We start from the raw sequence: 22,021 nt of genomic DNA, 5'->3' as shown, positions 1-22,021 counted from the left end.
GAAAAATTTCGTAACCGGTTTCCAAAAACCGGTTTTAATCGCTCGCGACAGTCACGAATTGAAGTGACTGATTAATTCCCAAAAAATTTGAAAAATTTCTGATACCGGTTTCCAAAAAAATCGGTAACAAAAAATTATACACTTTATGAATTAAAAATTATAAGGCTCTCGTGATTAAATCGATTAAAGGAAAAAAGGCAGTAAGAGCCGGCGCGGTAAATAGGGCGCAAGTTATATATATTTTTCTTATCGTCAATACATAAAAAATAAAATAAAAAATTCGCGAACGTTTCGACCATTTTTTGTGGTCATATTCAGCGCAATAAATTAAAAACGTTTAAAATTAAAAACTATATTGTAACGCGGTCATTGGGCTATTGTATACTCGCACGTTGCACGTTCCTTTTTCCATGCGGTCATTCCGGTGTGTGTGCGCTACTCCATAGGCAAGCAACCTTGAGTCTCTCCCCAGTTGGAAGGCTAGGAGGACTATGCTGATGCATTTGGTACTTCATTATATGTTGCGCGATACCTGCGTACATACGGAGCGACACACTGATTCACGGTTTACATCGATATAAAACTGAAGTTACTTACAATGAAATCGTGAACGGTATAGCGCACAAAACGGTAGACAACAGACGCAAGTTATCTTGGCATTGTTTCGAGAGATAATACTTGATCGTAGAACGGTACAGCGCACAGATAACGGACGCAAACTGTCTCGACAATGTTTCAAGAGGTAATGACCGATCTAATATGTTTCGCTTGTCTCGAGGTTAAAAGATCGATGTATAAGAATTCGGTAACAAACAAATAGCGGTAATGTCAGTTGAGAGATCGATGTATAAGAATATTCGTTGCAAAACAAATAACGGTGATGTCAGTCAAAGACCTTGTAATACGGTAATATATGTATAATACAAATTCACAATAATATAATAAATAAAGCGTGAAACGAGGGGCTCTCAAATTTTTGGAAGTCCCTCGATTACATCGAGATAGTTTTCGGGTAAATCCTCGGTGTCCGTCTGCATATTCAGACCATTCTTCTGTCTTTTTATACATATTGTGGCGGTCTACGCCATCGAAAAAGCGCGTTCGCGCACCTAATTGTGCAGCGCACCGACTTACCGACGCGACGGTAAGTTCGCGGCGACGCCGCTACGCGCCGCATCAAGAGAGCGGCTAACTCGTGTTTCATTTACAACCAGGCATAGTATAATAGGAGGCTCAGCGGGAGCCCAAAACCAGTTCCTTGGCGCCAGTCGCCGATATCAGTAGACAGAACTCTTCGCACAAGAAGAGTTCATAACCCCGCGGCGTTAATCGCCACAACTTCTCGGCGTAAATCGCCTGGAATCCTCGGCGTCAATCGCCGCGAGTCCTCCGGCGTCAATCGCCCAAACGACTCCTAGGCGTTAAACGCCGGCGCCTCGCGCCCACGGCGTCAATCGCCGCGAGTCCTCCGGCGTCAATCGCCCAAACGACTCCTAGGCGTTAAACGCCGGCGCCTCGCGCCCACCAATAGGCGACGACGGCGACAACGACGACACTCGATACCGCCAGACGGCGCTCCGGTCGCCTACGGTATATAAGGAGGCGACGCAGCAAACACAGCTCAGATTCGACCTTGAGAAGGCGCTAGTCGCCTGACAATTATCCACGCGCCAGCACCAGCATCACCACGCCGCGGTTTATTAAGGAGCGACCTTCCTCTCCTCCTCCGGAGGACGGAAATAACCAGGCCACGCAGACGAGCCCGAAGAAGCTGAGGGACCAGGGGACGCAAGCGAAACACCGGGGCGGCCGATCGACATACCACCACCAATAGAGTACACACAGACACACATACAGATGTATAACCTGTAAATATATGTATATAATGTATATCTGTTTCCTATTGACTACCCTCTTGCGATTCACTATCCTTGGGCCTTTCCTATGCGCACCCTAACCACAAGCGTAAGTAAGTAAGATATAAGCGCCCATAAATTGGTGACCCCGACGTGATCGCAAAGGTAGTACAATGGCAACGGGAGGCAACGGAAGAATACAGATAACCGAGGAAAGCGTGAGCAAAGTCGCAATACGCATACCTCCGTTTTGGAGTGACGAACCCGAGCTATGGTTCGCACAACTGGAAGGACAATTCGTCCTCAGTGGCGTAACTCAAGATTCTACAAAGTACTCATACGCCATCTCACAACTGGACTCTCGTCAAATAAAAGAGATCAAAGACGTCATCACACAGCCCCCCGAAGCTGACAAATACGGGACTGTCAAGAGAGCTCTTATACAGCGAATGTCTGTTTCCCAAGAGCAGCGTACACGTCAACTCTTGGAGCACGAAGAATTAGGAGATCGCAGACCGACTCAATTCCTGCGACATCTCCGTACACTAGCGGGTGAAAACATACCCGACAGTCTGCTGCGTACTCTCTGGCTCGGAAGACTGCCTACAACAATGCAGACTGTGCTAGCCACTCGAGCCGAAGATCCCCTTAACAGCGTAGCTGAACAGGCCGATCGCATCCACGAAATGACCAACAAGGCCGTTGTAGCAGCCACAGCTACATCAGCAGTCCCGAAAGAATCACTGGAGGCACAAATCCAGGCTTTGACAAAACAAGTCGCTCAGCTCTCCACACGACTTTCGAGGGATAAATCTCGGCAACGCGGTAACGACAGAAGTCGAAGCCGAAGCCGCAGCCAAAGCCGCAACCGCGGAACGTCCAAGGAAAAGAAGGACGATAAAAACGACAAGCATTGCTATTACCATAACCGATTTGGTGAAAAGGCGAAGAAATGCACGCAGCCGTGCACCTACAAGTCGGAAAAAGACCAGGGCGGTCACTGATGGCGGCCAGTAGACCAGCCCCAAGCCCTCGCCGCCTATTCGTCACATGCAGAGAAACTAAAAAGCGGTTCCTAATCGATACAGGATCAGACGTGAGTGTATTCCCTCGCTCTATGACAGCAGGATACATCGCGCCTACAACCTACGAACTCTACGCCGCTAACGGCTCGACAATCACTACATACGGCTCGACCACATTACAGCCAGATCTTGGGTTACGACGTGCATTCCCATGGCGTTTCATTGTCGCTAACGTCACACAGCCCATCATCGGAGCCGATTTTCTCGCCCACTATCATCTCCTACCGGACCTACAAAAAGGCATCCTTCTCGATGGTAGGACGAGTCTACGCATAAAAGGCACGGCAGAAAGAGGGGCTGCAGAATCGATCAGAGTGTTGGCAATCGAAAACGAATACCACCGAATCTTGGCAGAATTTCCAGAGATTACAAAGGCTACTACCAAGACACGTACGGTAAAACACGCCACACTGCATCATATCAAAACCACGGATGGCCCGCCAGTAGCATGCCGTCCCCGTCGGTTAGCTCCTGACAAATTAAAGGCAGCCAGGGCCGAGTTCGATCTCTTGCTACAAGAAGGGATCATACGACCTTCAAAAAGCCCATGGTCAGCACCGCTACACATGGTACCTAAGAAAGGCAACTCCTGGAGATCTTGTGGAGATTACAGGGGGCTCAATGCACGAACGGTACCGGATCGATATCCGATCCCACATATAGAAGACTTCTCGCAATCGTTACACGGGAAAAAGATCTTCTCAACATTAGATCTTGTGCGAGCATATAACCAAATACCCGTTAACCCGGACGACATTCCGAAGACGGCTATAACCACGCCCTTCGGTTTGTTCGAGTTCCTTTTCATGCCATTCGGGTTAAGCAATGCCGCACAAACTTTTCAACGCTTCATCCACGAAGTCACAAAGGACCTGGATTTCTGCTACGATTATATTGACGATGTCCTCGTCGCGTCCAAAAATGAAGAAGAGCACAAAGAGCATTTGCGCATATTATTTAAAAAACTGCAAGAATACGGTATCATTCTAAATCCTGCCAAATGCGTCTTCGGCGCGAAAAAGGTCCTGTTTCTCGGCTACGAGGTCTCAGAAAAGGGCACACGACCTCCGCCAGAGAGGATCGAAGCGATCAAGAAGTTCTCGAAACCGGAGGACGTCCAACAACTCCGACGATTCCTGGGAACCCTAAATTTTTACCGCAGATTCATCCCCGAAGCCGCCAAGGATCAAGCAATTCTAAATGGCTTACTTGGCGGCCCGAAAACGAAAAAGAAGGCTCCAATAACTTGGAACGCTGAATTAAAAGCAGCCTTCGAAAAATGTAAGGACAGCCTGTCTCGTGCAACTATGTTGGCTCACCCGAAGCCGGAGGCAGAAATCATCCTTACAACTGACGCATCCGATACAGCCATCGGAGCAGTTATTCAGCAGCGGGACGGAACAGAATGGCAACCACTAGCCTTTTTCAGTAAAAAGCTGAATCCGGCTCAGAGGAAATACAGCCCATACGACAGGGAGTTACTAGCAATCTACGCCGCCATCAAACACTACCGGCACATGCTAGAAGGAAGGCTCTTCACGGTCTTCACTGACCATAAACCGATCACATACGCTTTCCAGCAGGATCTGCTGCACAGCTCTCCCAGGCAAGCACGACACTTACAATACATCGGTCAGTTCACCACCGATATACGCCATATCTCAGGCAAAGATAACGTCGTCGCTGATGCCCTCTCAAGGATCGAAGAGATCCACGCAGCAATCAACCTAGAGGATCTATCCAGAGCACAGGAGGAGGATACCGAGGTCCAAGACCTATTACAAGGGAACTCTTCGCTCAAGCTCACTAAGATTCTGATACCTGGAACCAGTGCAGCACTGTACTGCGACACGTCAACCCCAATAGCACGTCCCTTCGTTACGCAACAATTCAGGAGACAAGTGTTCCAGTCATTGCACAGCTTATCGCATCCAGGAGTTAAAGCGACAGCAAAATTAGTCGCACAGAGGTACGTCTGGCCACGCATTAAAGCCGACTGCCAAGAGTAGATCACGAGCAAACCGAAAAACCTCCAGAGAAGCTCCAGCACCTTCAGCCTGACACTCCAGCACCTACGGAGGTCAGAACACGAAGCGGCAGAGTATCGCACAAAACCGTGCGATTTCAGGTAACATAATACAACGAAGGGGGTAATGTGGCGGTCTACGCCATCGAAAAAGCGCGTTCGCGCACCTAATTGTGCAGCGCACCGACTTACCGACGCGACGGTAAGTTCGCGGCGACGCCGCTACGCGCCGCATCAAGAGAGCGGCTAACTCGTGTTTCATTTACAACCAGGCATAGTATAATAGGAGGCTCAGCGGGAGCCCAAAACCAGTTCCTTGGCGCCAGTCGCCGATATCAGTAGACAGAACTCTTCGCACAAGAAGAGTTCATAACCCCGCGGCGTTAATCGCCACAACTTCTCGGCGTAAATCGCCTGGAATCCTCGGCGTCAATCGCCGCGAGTCCTCCGGCGTCAATCGCCCAAACGACTCCTAGGCGTTAAACGCCGGCGCCTCGCGCCCACGGCGTCAATCGCCGCGAGTCCTCCGGCGTCAATCGCCCAAACGACTCCTAGGCGTTAAACGCCGGCGCCTCGCGCCCACCAATAGGCGACGACGGCGACAACGACGACACTCGATACCGCCAGACGGCGCTCCGGTCGCCTACGGTATATAAGGAGGCGACGCAGCAAACACAGCTCAGATTCGACCTTGAGAAGGCGCTAGTCGCCTGACAATTATCCACGCGCCAGCACCAGCATCACCACGCCGCGGTTTATTAAGGAGCGACCTTCCCCTCCTCCTCCGGAGGACGGAAATAACCAGGCCACGCAGACGAGCCCGAAGAAGCTGAGGGACCAGGGGACGCAAGCGAAACACCGGGGCGGCCGATCGACATACCACCACCAATAGAGTACACACAGACACACATACAGATGTATAACCTGTAAATATATGTATATAATGTATATCTGTCTCCTATTGACTACCCTCTTGCGATTCACTATCCTTGGGCCTTTCCTATGCGCACCCTAACCACAAGCGTAAGTAAGTAAGATATAAGCGCCCATACATATCATTTCAGATATTAACCGTTTATTGATATATGGTTCGCTGTCCAAAATTTCCACCGCATTCCACTCGAAATCATGACCAGACTCTAATCTATGCTCTGTGATTACCGAGCGACTGGTTGTGTTCCTTCTTATGTGGGCCTGATGTTCTTTAATTCTGGTTTGTAGTTGCCTACCGGTCTGACCCACGTAAGAAGCATCACAGTCCCTACAGTTAATCTTATATACTACGTTGCTATGTGCAAATTTCGGAAGGGCGTCCTTATGTGTTTTAATACAATTCTGCATTTTATTCAGGCTATAATATGATAGCCTCAACTTGTGATTTTTTAAGATGTTTTTATATTGGTCGTTAATATGCGGAATGTACGGTATCGTGAAAAAGGACGCCGCTTCTTCAGGTTGCACATCAGGAGATCTATCTGTCTCAGAACGCACTCTGTTAATGAGCGACTTAATGCGCTCGTGGAAATTTCTAAAAATGAAATCCAGCGGGTAGCAGTTATTTAGTAAAATTTGTACAGCTAATTCTAAATTCTTTGAATGGAACGATGGGTGAGACAACAAAAAAACTCTATCAATTAAACTTATGACTGTACCTCTCTTCTGGCAAACAGGATGTTGAGATATAAAATTCAAGTATCTGCCCGAAAACGTTGGTTTATGAAACCAATCAAATATTATCCGATTGTTTCGACGAATCATTGTAATTTCCAAAAAGTTCAACCTCCCACCCTCCCCAACCTCTACAGTAAACTGGAGCCTTGGATGGAAGGAGTTGAAGACCTCCAATGTGTGGTCTAGTGAGGAAGAAGGAGTTGCGAGAGCAATGTCGTCGACGTATCGCACAAAAAATGGGGGTGTGTATTTTAATGTTGCGAGGGCACTGGCTTCTAAGTCCTGCATAACTATATCCACAGCTGTGGGAGAAAGAGGAGAGCCCATTGGTGAGCCGAAAATTTGTTGGTAAATAATACTATTGAACGTGAAAAAAGTTGAATTTAGAACCAATCTCACCGCTATCAGAAATTCAGATCTTGGAATTTTGCATTTTTTAGAAATTAAGTGCCATCTAACACAAATGCTGTCTAGGACCATTTCTGTCGGTACGTTCGTAAAAAGCGAGACTACATCAAGTGAGATTAGTTCAAAATTGTCACTTAAATGTATTTTTGAAAGTCTTTCAACTAATTTGAAGCTATTAGCGACATGACTGTGAGCGGCCGGGAGGCTTTCATGTATTGTGCGGTGGAGAAAAGCAGCCAACGCGTATGTTGGACTGTTCAAGGACGAAACTATCAGTCGAAACGGGCAATTTGGTTTTTGGATCTTCGGGAGGCCATAGGCTCTCGATAGCACTCCGTCACTAGTAAAAATCCGTTTGTGAGTTGATCTCGAGATGAAATCCGACTTACTCCATCTTGTTAACAAATCGCGTATGCTGTTAGTAAGTTTCCTCGTGGGATCTTTATTAATTCTTATGTATGTATCCGTGTCTCTAAGTATCTCCTCTATACTCTCAACATATTTATCTTTATCCAGAGCCACGGTTACATTACCTTTATCTGCGCGCGTTAAAATTAAATTATCGTTTCTTTTCAGAAATTCTTTTGTTGTTGAAAGTAGTTGTTTGATTTTAAGATTGACATTACTTTTTGGAATCGGGACCTTCGCAATGTTGTTAACAATATGTGCAGTGCGATTTCTTATTGCTGACTGAGTAACCGGAGGGAGCCTTCTCAAATTATGTTCAATGTTTTTGATAAACTCTATCGTTAGTTTCTCTGTGTTGCAAACCGGCAGACTGAAATTATCTCCAAATTGTAAAAGGTTCTGCACATCATTAGGTATAGCAACCGACGATAAATTAATGAACCATTTATCGTTTATTTGCGTAATAGGAGGCTGAATGTCCCTGAATTTTCCCGGATTGATCCTAACTTCGATGTCAAGGTCAGAATTATTTGGAGGATGATGGAAAGGTTCCATAGAGAACTTAACGTCATCAGAGGTCGGTTCCGCACGAGAGACTCTACAACAATACTTAATCGGTTTAACATCGTTAACCCGATTGTTTGATCCTGAGGCTAAGACCCTGAGCTTCGCATCTATCCCGTCATGTAGTTTTTTAAAAAAGAAGTACAGTGCTCTATTTTGTCTAATGAAAAACGAATTGCAAACGGACATCGGGATACACCGATATAATTCATTAGTAACTTTAACTATGTGTGTGTGTGTAGCCCTCGAAAAACAATGCGCATCTCTCAATTCAATGTGTAGCAATTGTCTCATAAAAATAGTTTTATAATGCCTGAGCTTACCGATACACCTGTAGTTAAAGAGGTTCAAATTTATTCGAAGATTACCAATGTGTGCCGGTATGAAGTTCGATCTAATGCATTCACGCAGGAATTCTATTCTTATATTACTTCTAATGAGAGCTTTGCGATGTTTAATCCACAGCTTACACAGTTGAACCGCATGGAGACCGTAGTAGAATTTAATGTTTTGAAAAAAATAGTAAGGACGCATTTTTCAGCCTGCGTGTAATAAGAATTAAAAATTATAAGGCTCTCGTGATTAAATCGATTAAAGGAAAAGAGGCAGTAAGAGCCGGCGCGGTAAATAGGGCGCAAGTTATATATATTTTTCTTATCGTCAATACATAAAAAATAAAATAAAAAATTCGCGAACGTTTCGACCATTTTTTGTGGTCATCTTCAGCGCAATAAATTAAAAACGTGTAAAATTAAAAACTATATTGTAACGCGGTCATTGGGCTATTGTATACTCGCACGTTGCACGTTCCTTTTTCCATGCGGTCATTCCGGTGTGTGTGCGCTACTCCATAGGCAAGCAACCTTGAGTCTCTCCCCAGTTGGAAGGCTAGGAGGACTATGCTGATGCATTTGGTACTTCATTATATGTTGCGCGATACCTGCGTACATACGGAGCGACACACTGATTCACGGTTTACATCGATATAAAACTGAAGTTACTTACAATGAAATCGTGAACGGTATAGCGCACAAAACGGTAGACAACAGACGCAAGTTATCTTGGCATTGTTTCGAGAGATAATACTTGATCGTAGAACGGTACAGCGCACAGATAACGGACGCAAACTGTCTCGACAATGTTTCAAGAGGTAATGACCGATCTAATATGTTTCGCTTGTCTCGAGGTTAAAAGATCGATGTATAAGAATTCGGTAACAAACAAATAGCGGTAATGTCAGTTGAGAGATCGATGTATAAGAATATTCGTTGCAAAACAAATAACGGTGATGTCAGTCAAAGACCTTGTAATACGGTAATATATGTATAATACAAATTCACAATAATATAATAAATAAAGCGTGAAACGAGGGGCTCTCAAATTTTTGGAAGTCCCTCGATTACATCGAGATAGTTTTCGGGTAAATCCTCGGTGTCCGTCTGCATATTCAGACCATTCTTCTGTCTTTTTATACATATCATTTCAGATATTAACCGTTTATTGATATATGGTTCGCTGTCCAAAATTTCCACCGCATTCCACTCGAAATCATGACCAGACTCTAATCTATGCTCTGTGATTACCGAGCGACTGGTTGTGTTCCTTCTTATGTGGGCCTGATGTTCTTTAATTCTGGTTTGTAGTTGCCTACCGGTCTGACCCACGTAAGAAGCATCACAGTCCCTACAGTTAATCTTATATACTACGTTGCTATGTGCAAATTTCGGAAGGGCGTCCTTATGTGTTTTAATACAATTCTGCATTTTATTCAGGCTATAATATGATAGCCTCAACTTGTGATTTTTTAAGATGTTTTTATATTGGTCGTTAATATGCGGAATGTACGGTATCGTGAAAAAGGACGCCGCTTCTTCAGGTTGCACATCAGGAGATCTATCTGTCTCAGAACGCACTCTGTTAATGAGCGACTTAATGCGCTCGTGGAAATTTCTAAAAATGAAATCCAGCGGGTAGCAGTTATTTAGTAAAATTTGTACAGCTAATTCTAAATTCTTTGAATGGAACGATGGGTGAGACAACAAAAAAACTCTATCAATTAAACTTATGACTGTACCTCTCTTCTGGCAAACAGGATGTTGAGATATAAAATTCAAGTATCTGCCCGAAAACGTTGGTTTATGAAACCAATCAAATATTATCCGATTGTTTCGACGAATCATTGTAATTTCCAAAAGTTCAACCTCCCACCCTCCCCAACCTCTACAGTAAACTGGAGCCTTGGATGGAAGGAGTTGAAGACCTCCAATGTGTGGTCTAGTGAGGAAGAAGGAGTTGCGAGAGCAATGTCGTCGACGTATCGCACAAAAAATGGGGGTGTGTATTTTAATGTTGCGAGGGCACTGGCTTCTAAGTCCTGCATAACTATATCCACAGCTGTGGGAGAAAGAGGAGAGCCCATTGGTGAGCCGAAAATTTGTTGGTAAATAATACTATTGAACGTGAAAAAAGTTGAATTTAGAACCAATCTCACCGCTATCAGAAATTCAGATCTTGGAATTTTGCATTTTTTAGAAATTAAGTGCCATCTAACACAAATGCTGTCTAGGACCATTTCTGTCGGTACGTTCGTAAAAAGCGAGACTACATCAAGTGAGATTAGTTCAAAATTGTCACTTAAATGTATTTTTGAAAGTCTTTCAACTAATTTGAAGCTATTAGCGACATGACTGTGAGCGGCCGGGAGGCTTTCATGTATTGTGCGGTGGAGAAAAGCAGCCAACGCGTATGTTGGACTGTTCAAGGACGAAACTATCAGTCGAAACGGGCAATTTGGTTTGTGGATCTTCGGGAGGCCATAGGCTCTCGATAGCACTCCGTCACTAGTAAAAATCCGTTTGTGAGTTGATCTCGAGATGAAATCCGACTTACTCCATCTTGTTAACAAATCGCGTATGCTGTTAGTAAGTTTCCTCGTGGGATCTTTATTAATTCTTATGTATGTATCCGTGTCTCTAAGTATCTCCTCTATACTCTCAACATATTTATCTTTATCCAGAGCCACGGTTACATTACCTTTATCTGCGCGCGTTAAAATTAAATTATCGTTTCTTTTCAGAAATTCTTTTGTTGTTGAAAGTAGTTGTTTGATTTTAAGATTGACATTACTTTTTGGAATCGGGACCTTCGCAATGTTGTTAACAATATGTGCAGTGCGATTTCTTATTGCTGACTGAGTAACCGGAGGGAGCCTTCTCAAATTATGTTCAATGTTTTTGATAAACTCTATCGTTAGTTTCTCTGTGTTGCAAACCGGCAGACTGAAATTATCTCCAAATTGTAAAAGGTTCTGCACATCATTAGGTATAGCAACCGACGATAAATTAATGAACCATTTATCGTTTATTTGCGTAATAGGAGGCTGAATGTCCCTGAATTTTCCCGGATTGATCCTAACTTCGATGTCAAGGTCAGAATTATTTGGAGGATGATGGAAAGGTTCCATAGAGAACTTAACGTCATCAGAGGTCGGTTCCGCACGAGAGACTCTACAAAAATACTTAATCGGTTTAACATCGTTAACCCGATTGTTTGATCCTGAGGCTAAGACCCTGAGCTTCGCATCTATCCCGTCATGTAGTTTTTTAAAAAAGAAGTACAGTGCTCTATTTTGTCTAATGAAAAACGAATTGCAAACGGACATCGGGATACACCGATATAATTCATTAGTAACTTTAACTATGTGTGTGTGTGTAGCCCTCGAAAAACAATGCGCATCTCTCAATTCAATGTGTAGCAATTGTCTCATAAAAATAGTTTTATAATGCCTGAGCTTACCGATACACCTGTAGTTAAAGAGGTTCAAATTTATTCGAAGATTACCAATGTGTGCCGGTATGAAGTTCGATCTAATGCATTCACGCAGGAATTCTATTCTTATATTACTTCTAATGAGAGCTTTGCGATGTTTAATCCACAGCTTACACAGTTGAACCGCATGGAGACCGTAGTAGAATTTAATGTTTTGAAAAAAATAGTAAGGACGCATTTTTCAGCCTGCGTGTAATAAGAATTAAAAATTATAAGGCTCTCGTGATTAAATCGATTAAAGGAAAAGAGGCAGTAAGAGCCGGCGCGGTAAATAGGGCGCAAGTTATATATATTTTTCTTATCGTCAATACATAAAAAATAAAATAAAAAATTCGCGAACGTTTCGACCATTTTTTGTGGTCATCTTCAGCGCAATAAATTAAAAACGTGTAAAATTAAAAACTATATTGTAACGCGGTCATTGGGCTATTGTATACTCGCACGTTGCACGTTCCTTTTTCCATGCGGTCATTCCGGTGTGTGTGCGCTACTCCATAGGCAAGCAACCTTGAGTCTCTCCCCAGTTGGAAGGCTAGGAGGACTATGCTGATGCATTTGGTACTTCATTATATGTTGCGCGATACCTGCGTACATACGGAGCGACACACTGATTCACGGTTTACATCGATATAAAACTGAAGTTACTTACAATGAAATCGTGAACGGTATAGCGCACAAAACGGTGGACAACAGACGCAAGTTATCTTGGCATTGTTTCGAGAGATAATACTTGATCGTAGAACGGTACAGCGCACAGATAACGGACGCAAACTGTCTCGACAATGTTTCAAGAGGTAATGACCGATCTAATATGTTTCGCTTGTCTCGAGGTTAAAAGATCGATGTATAAGAATTCGGTAACAAACAAATAGCGGTAATGTCAGTTGAGAGATCGATGTATAAGAATATTCGTTGCAAAACAAATAACGGTGATGTCAGTCAAAGACCTTGTAATACGGTAATATATGTATAATACAAATTCACAATAATATAATAAATAAAGCGTGAAACGAGGGGCTCTCAAATTTTTGGAAGTCCCTCGATTACATCGAGATAGTTTTTGGGTAAATCCTCGGTGTCCGTCTGCATATTCAGACCATTCTTCTGTCTTTTTCATCATTTTTTTTTTAGTAAGTTATATTTAACCATGTCAATTTATATCTATATTTTTTTTTTATATTTTTTCATCATTTTTTAGTTCTTGACTTTTCTTGAATTTATATTTTATATATTTTTTTTTATATTTTTTCATCATTTTAGTTCTTGACTTTTGGATTGTTGGTACAATGCCAGGACTGAATTGTTTGCAAGCGATGTAATTTGAACACTTGATAAGGACCGAAAGTGACGGTCGAAACGTCGTCTAATTAAAGAATTTTTATATTGCCAGTCAGTGTCAATTATTACTACTCCTTTTATTTTATTTACTGGCGAAGAAAAGATTTCCTTACTGGTTTATAAAAATAAATATTAATAATTGGATTTATTAAAAATTAAATAATTTGTTCAGATATTGCGCACAAATTTTTTTTGCGTTTCACAACGCCCGATCGTTTCACATTAGATGGCGCGACGCGCGAGTCGCCACTTTCAAAGAGCCCCCGCCTCCTTCCTCACTCGTTAGGTGTCATGGCCGCACTTGCTTGCGTTTCTTCGAACGTGTCGAGTCCGTTACCTCTTTTTTGACGGATTGATCGTTGCGGCGCGTGTTCTGGAGACCAACCGAGCGAGAGTCGGATCACCAGGGAGAGCTCACCACCAGGAAAGAGAGAGCTGCGGCAGCTAGCGTCCGAGAGGGAGGATCGAGGCGAGGAGTCCGGTTCAGCGATCGAAGCCCTTAAGGGGTTTCTATAGTGAAGGCCGAACTTCCTCGATGTCGATAATGTCGAACATTTTTAATTCCGTTATAATTCGTTTTCTATCATTTTCTATATCACCGGTCTATATCTGCCCTTATCTAACGAAAGGCATCTGTCCTTGTTTCGATTGCTGCGCCATCTCTCGCTACACGCCATACTGCTCTTCTTGTCAATTTGCATGTGCCTCTGCATGCAAACCTTCTTTTTACAAAATCTTTTTTTCTAGGCGTTGAATCTTTTTATTTACACAATATTGTTCCTACACGTTTGCCCTAAGGCGCTGAGGTGTCATTTTATATTATAAACTGCAGTATTTTTGTTATTGTCAAATGACAGCTGTATGTGCGCAATTAGTAAAATTTTTAATTTTTTTTTGTTTCCGATATGAAATCGTATATAGCGCCGTTTTGTGCGTACTTTAATTTTAGACCAAAAACTTGCAATTCTGTAAAGCCAATTCAAAGATTTCTTAAAATAAAAAAATGTACTAAATGTAATTACTGCCACTATAAGATCCCTTTAGGAGATTCTTATTGGGACGCCATTTGTTACTTTCATTTGAGGATTCATATTTTTAGGATTTATACCGTCATTTTTAAGGATTAACCATTAATTGAAGGTTAACTATCACTTGAAGGTCAACCATCATCCAAAGAAAAACCTTTAAAGTTGGGTGTAATTTTGGACCGCCAATTGAAGATTAACCTTCAAATGATGGTTAACCTTCAATTGGCGGTCCGAAATCACACCGAACTTTAAAAGTTTTTTTATGGTGTTTTTTTAACGGTTAACACCAAAAGTTGAGTGTATTTTTCTATAAGGGTAGTCAGTGAATTATAGTGAAATTTATTGAGAATCTGTGCCAATGTATCCTCTATAGGGGAGACCGGGGCAAAGTCGTCACCGGGGCGAAGTCGTCATTTCAATTATCTCGAAATTTGTATGTTGTGTGAACTCGCCATTAATACTGTAAACGCGGCTTATTGTGCCCACGTGACCAACGGAGTTTAGTGAGGTTATGTGATTCTTATCGAGGCAAACGTGTTTTCGGAGGTCGAAAGTAAAATTTTTTGCGCGTCGAAAATTTGTAATATCTTAAATATTATTGTGTCTCCGAATTTCAAAGTGATTCTAAAGAGTAATGCATGCTGAACACGAATCCAGTGAAGTTTTTTTATTTTTATTGATTTCTAATATTTTATAAGCGACCAAACTTGAAACTTGTGTCCGGAGCGAAGTCGTCACCAAGCCATATCATGGAGGGTTCCGGCGAAAATCAAAAGTGGTCGGATTCTGGTGCAGACTTGGATAATATGTGCAGTATGTGCTGCGTGTGCTCAGAGATGACAGAATAGAGCTGACGAGAAACGTGCGAGCGTAGGGCACATAAGTGTGTGCGCTTTTCTTGTAATTATTTTCCGCCATCGTGTTTTTAATTAATGTTTCCATTTTTCTATTAAAAATTAATTAATAAAATGTATTCTATTATTTTTTTGTGATCGGAATTATAAATTTTCATTTAAAATTCAGTCCGAGAATGGAGTGACGATATTCCGCCCCGGCAATTTTGACAGTTTAATTTTTGCACTTTTGTCGTTTTTACTCTATACCAGTTGAACAAAGCGACGTAGGCCAAAAATGTCCGTATAAATTTTGTAGCCAATTTTTACACAATCTCTGTAAATTTCACCTTCATCCTTCTATTTTGACTTAAGCAATATACATCGTTAATAAAACAACAATACTTATGTGTGTGTATATATATATATATATATATATATATATATATATATATATGGCATTCCACGCCAATTCGCAAGGGGTCAAACTTCGACCTTTTTATTTTTGATGGCCGCTCGTTTTTTAACAGGTCTTTACGAGTATTAGACCCCTGTTAAATCGTATCTATAATAAATGTAGCGTTTCCGAAATAGAGCCTGCGCAAAATGAGGACTGCATTTTCAATGAATTTTTTCGCCTATTAGACAACGTCTAAGAAAAAAATTCATTGAACATAAAATACGCTATTTAAATTATAGTTAAAAAAAAAAAATATCTTAAATTTTTAAAATAATGATTTTAAACTAATAAAGTAAAAAACACACAAAAATTTGAATATCTCAAAAACCCCATTTTCTATTTTTTTGAAATTTATAGGGAATATTTTAGGGAGTATTAGAAGAATTTTAAGACTAGTTGGAAGTTGCGCAGAATTTTTGGGAATTTTTTATAAATTTTTTTGTGAGGCAATAGTAATATTTGACTCACAAAAGTGTAGTTAAAAACGCGTTTCAGACAATTCTGAATCGATTTAGATATACTTTTTTACTAAAGCATGATGAAGATCTCGGCATAGCACACGACAATTGCGATGAATAGTGTGGGAAAAGCGAAAAAATTAGATTTATATAAAGAAGTTTAATTCAATAAGTACATTTGTTTAAGAACATATTATTTATAATTTTATTATTTTGTGCTCAGTATAATCAAATGTACTTATTGAATTAAACTTCCTCATAAATCTATTTTTTTCGCCTTTCCCACACTATTCATCGCAATTGTCGTGTGCTATGCCGAGATCTTCATCATGCTTTAGTAAAAAAGTATATCTAAATCGATTCAGAATTGTCTAAAACGCGTTTTTAACTACACTTTTGTGAGTCAAATATTACTACTGCCTCACAAAAAAACTTATAAAAAATTCCCAAAAATTCTGCGCAACTTCCAACTAGTCTTAAAATTCTTCTAATACTCCCTAAAATATTCCCTATAAATTTCAAAAAAATAGAAAATGGGGTTTTTGAGATATTCGAATTTTTGTGTTTTTTTACTTTATTAGTTTAAAATCATTATTTTAAAAATTTAAGATAATTTTTTTTTTTAACTATAATCTAAATAGCGTATTTTATGTTCAATGAATTTTTTTCTTAGACGTTGTCTAATAGGCGAAAAAATTCATTGAAAATTTTGCAGTCCTCATTTTGCGCAAGCTCTCCTATTTCGGAAACGCTACATTTATTATAGATACGATTTAACAGGGGTCTAATACTCGTAAAGACCTGTTAAAAAACGAGCGGCCATCAAAAATAAAAAGGTCGAAGTTTGACCCCTTGCGAATTGGCGTGGAATGCCCCATATATAAAAATAATATACATATGTATAATGTATATGTCTAAATGCAAATGTTAAATAATATTAAAGTATAGAGTTCTAAAACCACTTAGAATCTTTTTAATTATAGTTATTAATACATATTTTAATTTTAGTTTTAAAAAAATTAAATTTTATGAACTAAAAATGTGTGTTCTAAACTAAAAAATTATTATATATATTCCTTTTAATTTTAGAAATAATTTATATTTATATTTTTTATCAAGTCTCTAATTAAAAATTTATAGCAAAGCTCTCAATCAGAATTAACCAAGAAATATAATTTGGAGTGCTTTATTTGTTTACTCCTTTAATATATCTACAATTTGTATAATTCAGTCTTTTTGATATTTAATTTGAAGCATTTTATTATTAGAACTTTCCAATAGAACTTTCCAAGTTATTTTTACGTTAAAAATATTTTTTTTTTTTTTCGAAAATACATTTGGGAGGAAAATTGATTCAAGTCGATAATTTTGGGACACCCAGTAGTTAGTGATTCGCACGTATCTCAGCGTGAATATCCGCGCGAATAACTTGGATGCGAATAAGCGTGTCTTTTACCGCTGCGAAAGAGGAAATTGCGTGACGTACAAGAGAAACTGACGCTATTTGTCACGGCGAAGCGTGAGGGAATGGCGGACGCTGTCGCAGGAAAATTTTCGGCAAGCATGGAAAAAGTTTTTTCCCAACACGACGTCACCCCATGTCTTTCTGCATTATTATCGGCGTCGTCCTTCGCTTTGATTACGTTTGCGTGCGTTATTTCTATTTCTTATCTCCCTGTACTTCTTCGTGCGCGAGTCAAGAATTCAACGTTCTCCTGCGCTAGAAATCACGTTGTAATTTTTCATGCACACGAGCAAGGAAAAAAAAAGATAAAATATCAAAAAAAAATGAAATATCAAAATATCAAATTTTTAAAAAATAAAAAAATGGTATTCGAGAGTTTGAGTCGCCAGTGAATAATTAAAATTAAAATTAGATATTGTAAGCAACCCAACTGGCCAAATTTTATTGATTTAAAACCGACCGTGGATCCGATCCTTTTCAAGCGCAAATACATCTCTCACAAATATCCATTAGTCAGGCATAATGCCCTAACTACGCCGAATCTAAAAACTAAACGACAAATTTCAGCGCTCCGCAATAAATAAAAATAAAAAAATCGGTAATTATACAATTAGAAACTTACATATTTGTGTGTCGGGATCAAACGATAAAATATAAAATATTCGCTAAACGGCATTCTTCGTTAGATGTTTGTCAGACCCGTGCGGTGGTAAAATTTAGACTAATGAACTTGACAATATATAAAAACCAACAGTTGCCGTAGTAATAAACTGGGACGTAGAGAGAGAGGGAAGTAGCGAAGAAGGTGAAGAAGTTATAGTTCTTTTATGATATGTTCGTAGAGAACGTTAAGATTCTCTGTGTCCTTTTGTAAATTGATAATGCCGTCAAATTTTTTAATAAAAAACATCTCCGCTAGTTCCCTCTTTCTAGTCTGTCTTTCTTGATATAATACTTCTGGCTTTCCCCAGTCAAAATCATGCCCATAAGACATTCTGTGCTCGCTCACAACGGAATGTTTGCTAGTGTGCTTTCTGATATTACTCTGGTGTTCTCTGAGACGCATGCACAAATGTTTTTTAGTCTGCCCAATATACGTGGCCTTGCAATCCCTGCAGTTTATCTTGTATACTATGTCGGTTTTTTTAAGGTCGTCTATCCGTGCTCGTCTATCCGTGATAAGAGCATTTAACTGAGTTATGACGTCACAAGTGAGAATCTGAGTTTTGATGTAAATGGAAAGCAGCTATTAATTCACTTATTTAGAGCCAAAGCACATAACATGAAGTAGCGATATACGATGGTCGTAGTTCTTGACTTGACAAATCAAGATACGTCAAAGTTTGTGCGTTACTTAGGGCCAGTTTCACACACAAGTGTCGGTTAACTTTTAATCTTAGATTAACTCACTCTTCGTCTTTTGACGTAGAACGTCTTTGTCGACAGTAAGGGGGGGTAAATTCAGGCACAGATGAAACGTTTTCTTGCAACGTTTTCCGCGAACTACTCATTCGTCAATAGACCGAATGTTAAAGAATTATATATGAAACAGAGGCAGAATTTTTCGGGAATGGCGGTGGTGGGGTGAATTTTTCGATACCAATTTGTTTTAAACCGGTTGCGTAGTTTTTTGTTATATTTTCGAAAATAATAATCGTAGAGTAATAAATAATAAGTCGTCATTCGATAGCTTATATAGTCTCATTTTCTCTCTAAAGTCTATAAAGTCTCCAAAAGGGGTTACCGATTTCTGTCTTAACAAATCTTCATGATTGATATAATTTTTGTTATATCTTTGAAACTAATAATCGAGTAATAAATAAGATGTCATTCGATAGCTTATAGAGTCCCATTTTCTCTCTAAAGTCTCTAAAGAAAAGGAGTTACCGATTTTCTATCTTAACAAATCTCTATGACTGCTCTTTTCCGTAAATTTTGTGATATTAAGCTGAAATTTATTTTTATGAGTTTTATTAAAGGTTATTGTTTTATAAAATGTCATTAAAGGTGATGGGTATATTTAATGCCAGTGTACAGTTTAGCTTCGGTTTATTATAATAAGGCTTACAAAAGAGTGAACGTGAGTGAGACGTTTCTCGTAGCGGAGCGTTGTTTTTGAAAGATATATATATTGTGCAAGTCATGTAGAAGAACATAGAGTGGTTCGTTGATAGAACAGAAAACATACCATTGAATATATGATCAAGTTAGTTCATGAAATTAACGATAAATCGCACCACTCTCTACACTCCCACTCGAGCTAAATGTCAATTACATTATGTTTAACTGATTTCGATTAATTTCAAACTTTTTGCGAGTTAAACCTTTGGTTAAAATGTCAGCAAATTGCATTTGAGATGAAACATGTTGAACATCCACTATCCCCTGCTTGAACAAGTCCCGTACGTAGTGATATTTTACTTCAATGTGCTTAGATCTCTTATAGAAAACAGGGTTTTGAATCAGCTTCTCTGCAGCTGCGTTGTCACAGTAGAGAGTAGTAGAGCCTTGCTGTTCCACACCGACGTCCTTGAGTAACTGTCGAAACCATACGACTTCCTTAGCTGCGTCATGAGCAGCTACATATTCTGCGTCCGTTGTTGAAGTTGCCACTATGCTTTGTTTCCGAGACATCCAGGCTACTGGTCCATTGTTCAACATAAGTACAACTCCACTGATACTCTTGCGTGTATCCAAGCATGATGCAAAATCTGCATCTGAGTATGCAATAAGTCGATTAGAATTGTCATTTCCGCCATTGTACACAATCCCCAAGTTGATTGTTGATTTCAAATACTTCAGTATTTGTTTTGCTGCTACCCAATGTTCGTTAGATGGTGCCTCCAGGAATCTGCTTAAAGAGTTGACCGCATATGAGATATCAGGTCTGGTTCCGATAGAGAGATACATCAAGGAACCAATCAACTGTCTGTATGGTATATTTGCAATCGGTCCAAAGCTTTCATCAGCATCTAAGTTACGCTTTAACTTAACGCCAGGATCGATAGGTACCGTGGCACCATTGCAGTCTAACATACCGAACTTCGTGAGCACAGATCTTGTATAAGCCTCTTGAGATAGTTTAATCTTCTTAGATTTTTGATCGCGAATGATCTCGATTCCCAGATAGCAGGATGCAGTTGAATTTGTAATCTCAAAGTTTTGTTGCATTGCTTTTAGTAAGTCATCAATCCTAGACTTTGAATGACCAACCGCCAGGCCATCATCAACATACAATCCTACGAACAGATCTTCACTGATGTACACACATGGATCAGCATCTGATGGTTTCAAACCGAATAGTTGCAAGAATTCGTCAAATTTTTCATACCATTGTCTGGGCGCTTGCTTGAGCTCATACAAGCTCTTGTTCAATTTACATACGCGACCTGAACAGTCATCGAAACCTTCTGGTTGCTCCATATAGATGGTTTCGTCAAGATCGCCATACAAGAAAGCCGTCTTGACATCTAATTGATGAACTTCGTAATCTTCAACGGCTGCAATCGAAAATAATGTTCGAATAGAATCGAATCTGGCTACCGGCGAGAATGTTTCAGAGTAATCTACTCCAGCCTTTTGTGAACACTCTTTTGCCACGAGACGTGTCTTGAAACGATCAATCGAACCGTCTGAATTTATTTTTACTCGAAAGATCCACTTATTCTTGATTATTTTTCGATTTTTCGGAGGATCTTCCAGTGTCCACGTGTCATTTTTAATTAGCGACTCATACTCGGTCTTCATTGATGACTCCCACTGATCCTTGTAAGGTCCCGACTTAGCTTCATCAACTGTATTTGGAATAACAACTCCAGCTAGAAAGGCACTTGCAGCTGTAGCGATGTTTACAGTAGCTCGGCTGCGTGTGCGATTTGCAATACACTTGTTGACTTCAGTTTCCTTTAACTTGTTGCGCGTCCGATCGCTTATGTTGTCGACTGATTCAGCTCCTTTTGATGATGTCGACACATCTGATTTACTTTTGAAGTCACTTTGCGAGTTGCTACTTGATGATCCATCTTCTTCAACATCTGTTGTCTTCACGATGACAGCCTGCTTTCTTGGTTCTGGTTCGACAATCTTCACATCCCGACTTACAATAACCTTCTGAGTCCCACGTTGCCAAACACGATATGCCTTTTGTTTTGGCGCATACCCTACTAATACGAGCTCTTGACTCTTCTTCTCGAATTTTGATCGTCTTTCGTTGCTCAGAGTGTATGCCTTGCTGCCTATAATACGTAGGTACGAAACATTTGGCCTATTTTTAGTCCAGGCTTCCATAGGAGTTTTGCCTCCTAGTCTCTCCAACGGGATAAGATTCCGGATATGTGCAGATGTGTGAACCGCTTCACCCCACAATCCTTGAGGTAATTCAGCTCCTGCCAATATTGTTCTCGCCATTTCAACAACTGTTGTGTTTTGACGTTCTGCGCGACCATTTTGCTGTGGACAGTACGCCGTTGACATCTCGTGTAGGATAGAATGCTCTCGAAGCACCTTCTTCATGTCGTTTATGATGAACTCCTTGGCGTTGTCCGAACGTACACGTCTAATCTTGTGTCCTGCTGCATTAGCTTCGGCGATGAC

The 22,021-nt window shown here is 40.5% G+C and overlaps 2 protein-coding genes, 1 long non-coding RNA gene and 1 pseudogene across 3 annotated transcripts; 1 reads left to right on the top strand and 3 right to left on the bottom strand.

Moving 5' to 3' along the window:
* The first annotated feature begins 2,029 nt into the window (after nt 1-2,029).
* Nucleotides 2,030-2,860, top strand: LOC143905451 (uncharacterized). The gene has a single exon (XM_077420870.1). The coding sequence runs from the start codon at nt 2,030-2,032 to the stop codon at nt 2,858-2,860; it is 831 nt and encodes a 276-aa protein (XP_077276996.1).
* Nucleotides 2,861-5,978: 3,118 nt separating this feature from the next.
* On the bottom strand, nt 5,979-8,207 carry LOC143905450 (uncharacterized). Its single transcript, XM_077420869.1, has one exon. The coding sequence runs from the start codon at nt 8,205-8,207 to the stop codon at nt 5,979-5,981; it is 2,229 nt and encodes a 742-aa protein (XP_077276995.1).
* Nucleotides 8,208-8,733: 526 nt separating this feature from the next.
* Nucleotides 8,734-9,172, bottom strand: LOC143905427 (uncharacterized). Its single transcript, XR_013259197.1, has 2 exons — nt 9,024-9,172; nt 8,734-8,958 (listed from the first exon to the last, which is right to left on the bottom strand). It is a non-coding gene; the product is annotated as an uncharacterized LOC143905427 (long non-coding RNA).
* Nucleotides 9,173-9,185: 13 nt separating this feature from the next.
* On the bottom strand, nt 9,186-10,696 carry LOC143905425 (uncharacterized; annotated as a pseudogene).
* Nucleotides 10,697-22,021: the final 11,325 nt, after the last annotated feature.

Source organism: Temnothorax americanus, unplaced genomic scaffold (genome assembly GCF_048541705.1).
Source record: "Temnothorax americanus isolate GAGA-0224 unplaced genomic scaffold, ASM4854170v1 Scaffold61, whole genome shotgun sequence".
Lineage (NCBI taxonomy): Eukaryota > Metazoa > Arthropoda > Insecta > Hymenoptera > Formicidae > Temnothorax > Temnothorax americanus.
This window is presented reverse-complemented; position numbering and strand designations above follow the sequence as displayed.

Bases quoted from the DNA above. Each gene is read 5' to 3' on its own strand.
- LOC143905451 (XM_077420870.1), top strand. From the start codon at position 2,030: ATGGCAACGGGAGGCAACGGAAGAATACAGATAACCGAGGAAAGCGTG.
- LOC143905450 (XM_077420869.1), bottom strand. From the start codon at position 8,207: ATGTCCGTTTGCAATTCGTTTTTCATTAGACAAAATAGAGCACTGTAC.